This window comes from Pipistrellus kuhlii, unplaced genomic scaffold, assembly GCF_014108245.1.
Source record: "Pipistrellus kuhlii isolate mPipKuh1 unplaced genomic scaffold, mPipKuh1.p scaffold_m20_p_2, whole genome shotgun sequence".
Lineage (NCBI taxonomy): Eukaryota > Metazoa > Chordata > Mammalia > Chiroptera > Vespertilionidae > Pipistrellus > Pipistrellus kuhlii.
This window is the reverse complement of record NW_023425515.1, coordinates 76959104-76973402: the sequence shown is the minus strand read 5'-3', so window position 1 is coordinate 76973402 and position 14299 is coordinate 76959104. Positions and strand designations below refer to the sequence as shown.

At 34.9% G+C, this 14299-nt stretch overlaps 1 protein-coding gene across 2 annotated transcripts in view; it reads left to right on the top strand.

Moving 5' to 3' along the window:
* EPHA3 (EPH receptor A3) overlaps positions 1-14299 on the top strand; it is a 342182-nt gene that overhangs the window by 269677 nt on the left and 58206 nt on the right. For both annotated transcript variants that reach the window (XM_036446292.2, XM_036446293.2), the window contains exons 8-10: positions 4398-4500; positions 5187-5251; positions 10145-10270. In XM_036446292.2, coding sequence (XP_036302185.1) covers positions 4398-4500; positions 5187-5251; positions 10145-10270 — 294 coding nt within the window. The remainder of the gene's footprint in view (positions 1-4397; positions 4501-5186; positions 5252-10144; positions 10271-14299) is intronic.

Sequence of the window (14299 nt, the reverse complement as noted above, 5' to 3'; positions counted from 1 at the left end):
TCTCATTCATAGCACAAAAATATTCCTTAGTTGAGTATAGTATATTTTTGAGCTGGAATTCAGATGACATTTTCTGAACTTGATTTATAGTAAATATATGGAGGCATAGTGAAGTATATATTTTTCTAAGTGTTTTAAAATGCTTTACTTTTTATATATCAGTGCTTTACACTTATCCTCACCCTCCTTTAACAGATGAGGAAACTGAGACATAGAGGAGTTAAGTCACACAGCTAGTAGGGAATCTAGAACTCATACATGTATACAACAGTATAATACAGTATTTCAGTGAATATTTTATTTGTTCTTGGTATGCAAGCTATTCAAATACTATTATTTCTTTTTATACACGGTCTATGACAGAGAACTTACATTTTCTCTGAGGTTGCATGGCTAATAAGTGGGGTCAATGAGCCTACAACCTTCAGATTGTAGATTTCTACTGATTCAGCCCTGCTAGTTTACATACTAAGGAAAAGGACGTTAAACTAAGGCACAGAGAACATAGAGTATCAGAGTCAAAGAACTTTCCTAGATAAAAGCAACATCCACAAAAGCAGGGAGTGCCAACATGTTTGGGAAAACAGACAATCCATCTGTCTGAAAACCCTCAGTGGGCAGTACCTGTATCCTCCATAAGGCATTTATGATGATTCAATTATTATTTGTAAAGTACTTACAAATGTTCCTGGTGTAGTAGGCATTGTGTGTGTGTGTGTGTATGTGTGTGTGTGTGTGTGTGTGTGTGTGTGTGTGTGTGTGTTGTGTTGTGTTTAAATAACAGTGCATAATTTGAACATTCAAGGAATTTTAAAAGCAAAAATATGTGGAATAAAACTGAGTTTTGGAATTGGAGGATTCCATGAATATTATTACTATCCAAGAAGGTGAACACTGGGGACAATTAATTAGTACTCCTGAGTGCTTCCCACCTCCTTTTGGTTGTTTTTAATACATTGACATGCAACAACTTTAATCTCTGGGACCATATTACTAAGGCAGCCTGACAAAGGTAAAATGGGATCACTGTATAGATAATTCTTATACCAAGATTAAACATTCATATGTGATTTTGTAGAACAGTGTACTTTGCCCAGCTTTCATTGGGGAAATGCAATACTAAATTATGCAACATTTATTAAGCACTTGTTATGTGCTTGGGACTGTTTTAAATAAGTGTTTTACTTTATTAACTCACTTAATCCCTACAAGATCACATTATGTCACACAGCAAATAAGCACCAATCCAAATGTTCTGGGTCTGGAGGGTGAGCTCACAACCATTTGATTTCAGGGAGAGAAATCAATATAATGCTACTTAAAGCAAGGAGAGAAGTTTTCTTGTAGAAAAACATATTTGAATTGAATTTCTAAGACATAAAATACCAGTTTTTAACAGTATGCCACATAAAATTATTAAACAACTCAATAACACAAATTTAATCAATACTATTCAAATGTTTGCTCATTTCAGTAACAAACAATGATCTGAGTTTATATGACTCTGAGATTCATAGATATTGAGAGCTGGTGGAAATGGTAGAGAAGTCCTAGTTTCATCCTGTCTTTGACAGAACAGCAGCCACTTCTTTCTTCTATCATTTTTCCCCTTCTAGGTTTGCAACCTTTGTTTTTTTAAAACTGACTAGAATTTACCAAATAATTCAGAACTTTCTGCTCTCTGTAAGTTATAACAGTGTATAAAATAAAAAGCATGAGGTAGAGTTAATAATATATGTTTATAGAGTATTATTGAATCATTGAATCGCTACGTTAAGTTATTTTACAAATTATTCACAAATCTATAGCTAATGGTTAGAGGTGTATCAGTCCAGATATTTAGGAGGCAGATGTGAAGATAGAAGCATGAGAGCTTGTATGGGGAAACACAGATAACCAATAAAGAAGCTGGAGCACAGGTGGACAAGCAGGGCCCAGACTGAGATGTAGCTCAGCCATCTGTGAAGAACGGAGGGAAGGAGAAGGGTGGAAGGAGGGGAGATTCAGGCAGCAGGACAGTTCAGAGGGATTCGCCAATCTGATGGGTCTCTCCGGAGTGAAGGAGAGTACTGCCCTGGGCAGACTGGGCTGGCTCCAGTCCCCTTGTCAGGTGTAGTTGCTGAGGAAGTGTGGACTGTGCTGTGCGTTCAGTTGCAGGGGATGCTGGAGGTGCAGCAGCTGGAGGCTGTCTGCCCACTGAGGCTTGGCATCAGGGAGATCCAAGCAGGCGCTCCCAGGACTGCCACAGTGGTATAAACATTAGCCCGCTGGTAGGAAAGAATAAAGTGCGGCAACAGTTTATGTTAGGAATGTGCATGCCGTCCTACAGACTCAGAGCTCCTTTTTCAATTGCTTGCAAAACTTCTACCAGGCCATCAGCCATGTTTCTTTATTTGCATCATTTAACCAGTCCTAAAATGGCATTATTTTAAAGAAGCCTTCCAAATGTAGATTTCGATCAGGCTGAGCATAAGATATTGCCTTGCTTTTGGAGAGGTGATGGCATTCACATAACCAAACTTCCTCTTCTAAGCTCTTCTTTTATACATCATTCATTCATTTGTACATTCAGCATTTACTACCAAAGAAATATAGGTTAAAATATGAACAACTGAAAAGGTTGTTCCAGGAACTGTGTGTATTTTAAAAAGTCTAGAATAGGACATTTATGGAGTTTGCTAGCAGGCAAAGCTGGGGATTGAGACAGGGGACAGATTTAATGAGCTTTACGTCTTCTGCTACAGAATTTGCATTTTATCCTGAAGTGGAGAGCCCTGCAGAAATGTTATGCATTATAATGACATAAGCAAATTCATGGTTTAGAAAGAGTACTCTGGTCACCAAGAAAAGAGAGACATGCAGATAGAGAATAATTAGGATTTTCTAATTGTAATCCAGAAGAGAAAGACATAAACTAAGATACTGTTAAGGGCTTTGTGATGACTTGGATATAGAATCATCAGGAGAGAGAGTGAACAAGGTGACTTCATGCTTATGGTCCACACCTTTGCCACCAAACGTGGTCAGCCTCACCTGCGTCACTGGCAGCTTGTAGGAAATGCACAATCTCAGTCCCCACTGCAGACTGAAATAGAAACTGCGTTTTAAAAAAAAAAAAAAAAGATACTCCAGTGGCTTGTGTGAACATTAAAGCTAGAAAACATTTGTCTAGGTCAAGGGTCAGTATATATATACATATATATATATATATATATATATATATATATATATATATATATATATATATATATATACATACATACACATACATACAGTCTGCTGTTCCACTCTACTGGGCTATTTATTATAGTGCTAGAGGCCCAGGGATCCGGTCTAAGCTGGCAGTCAGACATCCCTCTTGCAGTCCAGGGCTCTTGCAGTCCAGGACCCCTCACTCCTTACTGCTTGCCTGCAGTGGAGGCAGGAGAGGCTCCAGCCTCCGCCGCTTTGCTTGCCAGCAGTGAGCCCAGCTTCTGGCTGAGCGAAGCTCCCCCTGTGAGAGCACACTGACCACCAGGGGGCAGTTCCTGAGTTGAGTGTCTCCTTCCTGGTGGTCAGCGCACATCATAGCAGCCGGTCAATCTGCCGTTTGGTCAATTTGCATATTAGGATTTTATTATATAGGATAAAAGCAGCCATAGATAATACACAAATGAATGAATGTGTCCAAAACAATTTTATTTATAGACACCGACATTTGAATTTTATAAAATGTTCAAGACACAAAATCTTTTGGTTTTGACTTTTTTATAACTTTTACAAAATCTAAAACCATCCTAAGCTCTTGAGTTATACCAAAACTGATGGCTGGCCAGACTTTTCTCCTGAGTGACTTTTGCCAATACTTTGTGAGTAGATGAATGATGGGCCATTTGAAAAGGTAGAGAATACAGGGAGAGAACAATGCATTGGTGGCATATGTTGAGGCCCATAAGACAGCTGTTACATCACCTTTCAAATAAATGTAGATATTGGAGACTAAACCAGCTTAATTAATAAGCTTTTATAATTCATTGTGAGAAATTGTATCTGTTCTCTATGTCCTTCCCCTGCTAACTTGTGGTGTATCCCTGAGCTTCTTGCCATTGAGGATAGAGAAAAGCAGTCCAGCACATTCCACACAGTAGACACTCAAGTAATATTTGATGGATGCCGTTGAAGCAGAATATTTAATCTCATTAATTATAATTTTCACGTAAATTTGTAGCAAATGTCTGTGTTTTTTTTTTTCCATTCTCACTGAAGAATTACTTCTATATAATACCGGACAGTAGCCATATTTCAGGTGAAAGCAGAATAAATATGACTGAATTTGTCAGACTTTCCATGTAGCTTTTAGTTACGATGTGTTAATGCCTGGTCTTTTAAATTTTTTTTCCCCCTCTTCAATCTCACAGCTTTCTCTATCTCCGGTGAAAATAGTCAAGTGGTAATGATTGCCATTTCAGCAGCTGTAGCAATTATTCTCCTCACAGTTGTCACCTATGTTTTGATTGGAAGGTGAGTTCACAGTCTGTTTTATAACTTACTTTTATTATTGCTTTGCTTGCCCCCCCCTCATTGTTGCTAAAATCTGAAGTGTGCTCAGTAATGTATGTTAACAAATCAAAATGTCTCCATTTGCATTCTAGATTTTTCTTTCGTCCCCTCCCCCCCCCCTCCCTTTCTTCTGTTTCTTCATCTCTAGTTTGGGTTTTCTGTTTTGCATTAACTTCCGGTCTTATTCTCTAATACACACCCCATCTTTTCTCTCTTTTGACCACATTCCTAGTTTTTACTTTCCCCCCTCACTCTTAAAATACACCCCAGATTTCCCTAACACTTTCTCACCCAGAACAGCACTAATCACTAACAATGGAGACTTTACCCTTCATTCATTCTAATAGCAGTTGTTAAAAAAATTGATGCTATAAACACCTTCTGAGGCCATTATAAAAATTCAACTGAAGGGGTCTGCCCAGTGGGAAGCAGCTCTACATGTCTCCTCATTAGGCAGCCTTACAGGGTCCCAGGGGAAGGGGCTTTCTATGGAGGATTTAGGAAATACAAAGTCATTAAACTTTCACTAAAGCATTTAATTGTTTAAGAAAAACACTTTATGTGTTCTGCTTTGTACATTCCGAGCATAGATAATTGTTTAAGTATATTTTCTTCCTGTGCTTTCTCTTTCCTCAATTTCCCTCTAGGTTCTGTGGCTACAAGTCAAAACATGGTACAGATGAAAAAAGACTTCATTTTGGAAATGGACATTGTAAGTCTCTAAACTGTTGTGGTGTTTTCGCTTTACCATTTCTGTTTCGGCAGTGGTTTATTTATAATTGGGTAACTTTCCCCTGACAAAGATAATTCAAAAGTAGTATTTTTTTTTAGGGGGGCGGAAATTAGCAAATTAAAACTATTTCAAACAGAGAAAGAAATGCATGGTTCTGCGTCAAGTAATTCTTGCATGGCCACCTTTAAGCAGACTTAAGCTAAAGCAAAGGGTAACCAGTGGTTTATATTCAAATAGTGCATGTGACAGGAGTCAGAACTATAGTCAACTCTGCGTAGCTGAAAGGCAAAGCATATCTTCAAATCTCTTATTACTAGTCCTTTGCTAAAATCTAAATAGGATCCCTTTTTCCGTCCTAACTGCCAGGTAGATAGAAACAACCTCTGTTTATGTAAAATGCCTCACTTCATTTTGTCAGCCAACCAGGAGGATAAACTGTTTATCTTGGAGTTACATGATAGCCAATCAGTAAGAAAGCCAGCACTTCCCCCCCATATTTTAATACCAACAAATTTAGTATTTGAAACAAATATTTTCGAAGAGAAATAACTCTTTTAGGAAACAAAGTATTTATGTCAAATAAAGAGACTCATTTTATTTTTTTCTAATGAAAGGAATCATCCCAAATTCTTTGCTTTTCCAGAATATGGCTCAGTTTAATGCGGAAATTACTAATCAGTAATTCCAATGGGTATTAGTATGGAGACCATACTCATATGATGACGGTAGTCTTGTAAACATTCCTTTCTTTGGCATTCACTATTGCCTTGCCAAATTATGTTTAAGTCAAATAGTTCATTATCAGTCATTGGCTCTGCATCTAAAAATTATAGCGTTAGTTGTAACTCAAGTAAAAACTTGATTACCTGTTGCTAACATGCAAGAGGACATACAGTAGCTTGAAGGGAAAAAAAAAATTCCAAATGTAAATTGATGTGATATTGACACAGTACCTGGATTTACAAAGAGCATTGTTTGTTTTGTCCTCATTGCTGTCATTATAGAATAAACCACAAAAAGTACCCACAAACTACTACCTTTCTAATATCAACATTTCATCATTTTAGATTGGTTAGGTCCTTGGTCGGCAAACTGCGGTTCTTGAGCCACATGCGGCTCTTTGGCCTCTTCCACAAAAATCCATTGCCTGGGCGAGCCTATTTTTAGAAGTGGCGTTAGAAGAAGTTTTAAGTTTTAAAAATTTGGCTCTCAAAAGAAATTTCAATTGTTGTACTATTGATATTTGGCTCTGTTGACTAATGAGTTTGCCGACCACTGAGTTAGGTTACAAACTCAAAAGTCCTCAAAGTGTACATGAACAAATTACAGGATACTTGTCTAGCTTTTTCTTCCTGGTCTCTCAAAACACTGAAAATTGCCATACTTAAATTACGCAGAACAGTTACATTCCTTTGGATTAAGTTGCTTTTAATTCGAGTTGGACAATCAATGTAAATATTGTTTTTAGAGTAAAAGCATACTGATTTTGTTCTTTATATGGGAATTATAAATCTCATGAATTTAGAGCATTGATAAATTCCTGTGAGCCAATTGTAAGTAGGCTTTTCTATCCCTCTGATCTGTTTTAGTTACTGGTTTTTACGGTAAAGTTTGTTGAAACTTTAATTTTCTTCAAATGCACAATACCCTTATGATAGACAAACAAAAAAGAAATGCATTTTATCCTAGCTGCAATGGCACAAAGTAACTTATATGCATGCCATAAACTTTCTGCATCTTACTACTACAGCTGGTTTATTTCAGACCATTTATTTGGTATTACCTTAAAAAGCTCAAGCAATGAACTATTCCCCTCAGCCTTGTTACAAATCCCATAATATAGCTTCAAAAGGAAAGAAATGTGTTTCACCTCCTAAGATCCTGTCCCATTGCCCTCTCTGGCTGAGTCTTTCTACTTTTTTGCTATCCTTAGGGCAACTCATGCTGGTAAAATGGAAATGAAAATTATTGTGTTTGCACAGAATGAGCTGTAAAGTAGTGCAGCTTAACACGTGTGCATGTGTTTATTATCTGGTTTTCTTGACACAGCCCAGTTACTCTGTATGTTGCCCTTAATTATTGGTGTGGGGGGATTATGTGCCTTGTATCCTGACTCACCTGATTCCTGGAATCTCTGGGGTCAGCAGTTAAAAATCCGCAGCCAACACTACCACAGTGAGCAAGTCCTTTTACTTGAGGGTGTGTGGAGGTATATATTTGTATTGTTTCCCCAAATGTCATGTGGATGGAAAGCCATAAACTTCAATTTAACTAATCAGAATGAATCAGTTGGTTTTATTTGGGAATGATTATTTAATGTTCAGATTATTTGGTATTGAGGGATCACTCTAAAGCACAATTTCAAGACTTTTTAAATCCAGTGTCATTATACTATTTGAGACACTGTTTCTGATCATCCATTTCATAATCTTCTTTGTAAATTCTCATGTCAGTAAATCTCTCCAAAATTTATTTTCTTAAGTTAAAACAGGTAAGGTATTTGTAGTCATTTACTAGAATAAATTTTTACCATAATTTTTATTTTTTTTTTCTTGAAAAATAAGCTAGGTTTTCTTCTGATGTTAACATTTTCTTACCTTGCTATTACTGTTACCAGAGAAAAAGCAAAACTAATTGATCATAAATCATAGCCTCCATTTGATGTTAGTCTTTTTAAAAATGTAACCAAGTTGACTTAAATCAATTCTGACAAGGTTTTATTTCCTAACATCTCTTAGAGTGCCTACAGTTACTTTTATTGTTTTCCCTATCTCAAAGCTTTTCTTCGCATGATAGTTTGAAAGTATTATAGGTTTCCTCAATATGTTTGCTTATTTTAAGGGTAAAGTGTTTTAGTACAGATAATGCTAGGACTAGTTTTTGTGTAGTAATAAATTATAGTGGGCCATTATAAGAAAGAGTGACACTGCTGTCTGTTTTTATAGGAAGCAATAATGTTTATAATAATGGCAAAGCATGAGAACTGATCTATGAGCACAAAAGAAATGGGCATTTCTGAGCCCAAATCCTGTATCCAGGAAACCTCAATTATAGTAATAATTGTGAAAATACTAATGATGACATTTAGGAGCACTAACTACTTAGCAGGCAATGAAGATAGGCACTTGAGTAACACGTTTTCATAAACTTTCTTCTCCTAGGTCCTCCACTTGCTCCCTCGCTCTTCCATTTCTATTTTGCTATCTCACAATCATCTGAAGAAGTAGTGAGGGAAATAGAGTTTCACCTCTCATCTCTTCTGATCATCATTTTTTGAAATAAATTTTATGTCTATAATTATTCACTTAAAACCTCTATGGAAGCTTTGCAGAAGCAAAAAATATGTAGTATAACCATGTAATTCCTGAAGTTGTACTGTAGGTCCACAAACTGATCATTTTGTAGCCAAACTGCAATCCTGGACTCACTGGTCTAATGTCCAGTGTGCTGAAGTTTCTCAGAACAGTTGCTGTCATCAGTTTCCACACCTTTTCTATACAAAATACCCACTGACGCAAAGAAATGTTTGACTATAACAGAATGTTCAGTTGCAATTATTTCACTACAAAATGATTTTGGAAAGATAAAGTCTTATTTTTTTTGTTATTTTAGAGTAAAATAAGCATTTAATATTCTAGTGTGATCAATGAGAAACTATATCATCATTAAGCAACCATGTCCCTTGCTAAAAGAATGTCATATATATATATATATATATATATATATATATATATTATATATTAGTATATATATTCTTTTTACCATTGTTATTAAAATTAAAAAGAAAAACCAATAATGTCAATTCATATACTATAGGAGTTAAATTACAATTTCCTTTAATGGTAGAGCATGTTTATGTACTTTAATAGCTCTTAGGTTTACTTTTTTAAAACGTAGTTTTCTTTCATAGAAAGTATATTGAACATGTTAATTGTTTTTAATATGTGCTATTTTTCTAAATGATAGGAATATAATTAATATTAAATCAAATCCAAAATGACTTTTTTTTACATCTTTTGTCTTTGCTATTTCAATTGCAGAATATTGTGGAAAGTGTCACATTTAGAATAATAAAATAAATTATAAAGGGGGTTTATATTCAATAAGCTATAATATTATTTACATTTGGAATTTGGCTCCTTAGCACTATTATTAAACCTATATATAAATACTTACCTTGCCTTTAACTATGTTGAAAAGCTACACAATAAGATTTCACTTAGTTGATTTTATATTACTATATACATGTAATACTCACATTATGTATACATCAATTCACATCTTAAAGTAGACCTAGAGTTGCTGTGGGGGATTTTGATTGTGAACTTATTTTAATAAAAGCAGAATAATACCCGAGAGAAGACATACCGTTTTATATCCTTTAATTAATTTATCTGTATTATAGCATTTATCCAACCTTATGAAAATATTTTATACACTTTTATTTATTGTCAGATGTGGCATTGTAATAGATATTTAGTTACTGTTTGTAGAATCATAAAAGGTGATAGTTGATAGTGTTCACTCAATAATGCTACTATGAAATTACTGGACCTACACAATTTTGAACCATACTCTCTTTAAGATCCCCTTTCTTCAATGTCTTTTATGTCTTTTTTTTTTCCTAGTGTTTTTACAGAGAAAGCTCAGTGTGGTTCATCTTTACATTTTATTATGGGGGATTTTTTTTATTAAGTTGTCAATACTTAGTCTACCCTCATGCTGATTTATGTGATATTTCAGAATAAACTAGGGGTTTGATGCACTTTATCATAATGGGGATTGTTTTTAATCAATAATGTTATAGAATTTCTTCAACAAGGTTTTATAAACCTAGCTACAATAATATTTCTTCATTCTTCCCTTAAACAGTAAAACTTCCAGGACTCAGAACTTATGTGGATCCACATACATACGAAGACCCTACTCAAGCAGTTCATGAGTTTGCTAAGGAATTGGACGCCACCAACATATCCATTGACAAAGTTGTTGGAGCAGGTAACCACAACAGAAATGTCACTGCCAACCTACAATGTCAGTTACAAGTTTACAGCTATGAATAAGAACTTCCCCTGAGGCCCTGGCCGGTGGCTCCATTGGTGGGAGCATTGTCGCCTACACCAAAAAGGTTGTGGGTGCAGTTCACTGTCAAGGCTCATACCTAGGTTGTGGTTAGAACCCAGGCAGGTGATGTACAGGAGGCAGCCGGTCACTGTTCTTTCCCTGTCTCTCTCTCTAGAACCAGCCAACATCCTCAGATAAAGATTAAAAAAAAAAAAAAAAGAAAAGAAAAAGAAAGAGTTCTCCTTGAAATTGCTCAGGTTCTCAGGCCTCATCATAGGGTGTGGCAAAAGAGTTTTACAATTTTGAGTGTGTGTAACACAAAGTTTATTCTTGTATTAATATTTATTAATTATTGCATTATTTTTATATAAACAACTGTAAACCCACTTTTGCTCCACCTGTATATTGCTATGAAAATGGGCATTTTTGGACATAATGATCAAAGGCAAGTAACAAATAAATGGAGTATTTAATGGAATGGAATGATTTCAAAGGTGCCAGACCTACAGACTCACAGACCACAGGCCAGCTTTTTATTTATTGAATTTCAGAGGCGGCAGCAGCAACAGCTCAGTCTTCCCAGGGCTACGCTGATCATGTGTCACAAAGACCATTAAGCTAAATAGGGATAATAGGATAAAAGTGTGTTTTACTTTAAGCCCACTAAGTGGAATTTAGGATCTGTGGGGAAAAAAGGTAATTTTAGAATCCTCTTCAGAATTCAAAAAATAGACAACACAAAATATCATAAATGAAAAATTCTAAAACACAAATTTCATGACAATTAGTTTGAGTAGTTTAAATAATGTGAAGTGCTCCATTTTAATGGTTGCCTGTAACTTTATAAACTATTAATTTATTTGTGTCAAAGCTTGTTTTTATATAGAAATCTCTACTTATAATCAGTAATTTTGCTATAGCATAAATTCATAAATACTCTTTGAGAGATTATTAACAATTGTTGCATATTTTTAGCAAAATTATAGAATGTTATAAAATAACTATTTTACACACTGAGACATAGTATATGAACATTCACAGTACATGCAGTGTGCATTTGAACAAAACTACTATTCCAAAGTAAAAATAAACAATAGTGTTCATTAATGGTTTTACACCATCATCTCATTCTTCAATATCGGTCTAAAAAACAACAACAAAAAAACACTCACAAACTAGTTATTTTGATTTGGGAAATGAAAGACTGAAAAATTAGTTTATTGAATTATCCGTAATACATCAGAACACATTTTCTGTAGTAATATATTTATGACTGATGCTTCTTTATACAAATGGGCATCTAATCTCCTCTCCTATATTTTTTTCTTTTTTCTTTTTCTTTCTATACACCAAAGCATTATTTAGAATGCAAGCAGTATTTCCTATTTTCTAGAACAATCAGAGTAATTCACATTATCTAAACAAAATGATAATTCATTAACTTTTCTCTTCTAGAAGGGAATTTAGGTGATGAACACACAATGCAATATACAGATTATGTATTATAGAATTGTAAAAAAAATTATCTTCTAATTTTCTCAATGTTGTATCATCTTAAACGTCACATGTGTAGGCAATATTAAAATATTCATCTAGTGCCTGGCCATCATTGCTCAGTTGGTTGAGCATCTTCCCATGCACCAGGAGGTTGAAGGTTTAATCCCTCACCAGGGCACATGCCCAAGTTGTGGGCTTGATCCTGGGTGGAGGACGGGCAGGAGATGGCTGAGTGATGTTTTTCTCTCATAGATGTCTATCACCTCCTCTCCCTTCCTCTCTATGAAATCAATATAACGTATTAAAATATTCAGTCAGAGATTCATAAGCAAACTAGAGTGACTTCTTTTTTCATACTCTAAGACTTAAGAAGAAACAGTCACCATACATCTAATCCAGTTACAAGAGTTCTGTATTGCTTATTCTTTCATTTGTGCAGTTCTGCTTTGTGTACTGCTCCGTGGTGCAGAGGTTTCTGGTCACTGTTGAATGTTGCCCCAGGAGAGTGCATTCTTCTCTGGCACAGAAGCTGCAGTCGCATATGCAACACGTGTGTTTGGAGTGCTCAACTGGCCAGGAGGAAAAACCCACTGTTCTCAGCCAAGGTCCAGAAGGCCAGACAGACACACGAGGGCACTGAGATCTGAGACCCTCCTCATAAGTTAAAGCATACATATGCAGATGCTATTAAAAAGCCAGAGAACTACTTCACTGCAGTGTGAAACAAAGCACACTCATTAAAAATGGTATCTGATAAATGAGATAAAGGGAAAGCCTACTATACTAACTCAATAATTCCTGATTAAATATTAGGACAGATCCTCTTTTTCCTTTTTCTCTTCAAACATATTTGTAAACAAAAAACAACAAAAAACAACCTAGACATATACCCCATTTTCAGGGTTCTGCAGCCAGTATTGTCATTTTCCACTTTAATGGTAAAGCAATGCCTATTTTGTTTGCAAATAGGTATATCTTCAAGGTTAGTTATGCTTCTCCTGGAGGACTTCAGTTTAAAAGGCTTGAGATTGCCGATTATAAATTGTGAAATCAAGATTTTGAAATATTTTGTTGTAAAATTTTAAATATCCACAAAAATAGATGAAAACGTGTAAGAGTATAATGAACTATCAGGTACCCATTTCCACAACAGCTACAGTCACAATCTACTCATGGACAGCTTTCTTTCATCTACAAATTCACCCAGTTTCTGCACACTTTTTAACTTTTACAAATAAGGTATACATAAAAGATGAATATTTGTGTTAAATTGGTTAGCAACAATCTTGTATTCTTAAAAAGTGTTGACTATCTTGGTCAATGCCATAACTTTCACAATCAATGACATGTACAGAAAGACTATAGCTGTGGGCTAATTCTCTAATTTTCAGTCAGACATTTGATATACAAAGAAATGGGTATAACGGACATTCCTAATTTTAATCCCCAATCTAACTATCATTTCAAAGATTAAATATTGAAATTTTCTAAAGGTAGAATGTATTTATTTAGCTGACAGTCTATGCTAAGCACTCACATGCATTTAATTTTATTAGTCTGGTAGATACGTATTGGCATCTTAATTTTACCAGACGAGGAAACAATTGTTGAACCTTTGACTGCTCCATGGTCACATAGCTACTAATTAGGAAAACGACATTAAAAACTTGTACTTTTCAACTTCAAAGTCCATGCTGCACGATGATGATCAAAATATACTTTTTCTAGATATTTGTGAGGATTAATTCGATTATTCATCTATCGTACTTAGCTGACATATCAACCTGTTTCTTATGTATTTTTATTAAAACACTAGAAGGAGAATGGGCTTTGAAGCTAATATGGAGAGTCATTCTACTTAAAGTACATTTTTTCCTCTATTTTAAATGGAATTAAATTTACTTTGAGCAATTTTGCATTGTGCATCTTAAATCAGAAAACAGTATTTTAATTCTCATAAATCACACTTTCTTTCAAAAGAGAAATAGTGCTGCACTTATTGAACTAAAAAACCAAGCAGTGTCTTTCTAAGTGGCCCTCCTGTAACTGTGCTTTTATGTAGAAATAACAGAACCTAAATTTCCTTTCTTATAGGTGCAAACACATAAAACTGGGCTAAATAGAAAGATTAGACATTGCATTTTCTCAGTCTTCGTTAACATTTTAAGAGTTCTTTTAAATTATTTAAAAGAGAATTAAGTAAATATTTATAATATCTACCTGATGAAATAATCACATTTCTAAATTTTGTAATTCTTATAAATTAGCATTACTGAAATGCCATTTTCTGGATTTTGAAGGTAGATGTATATGTACAGATATCCCAATGAGAACATAGAAAGAAACTCTACTTGAAGTTTCAAATCTTCCCTTTGGTCTCCTTGTGAGGGGTATTTTTACAAAATGTCCTTTACAAATACTCGTCCAACATGACATTAATTTTGCAACTACACTAACCATCACAAC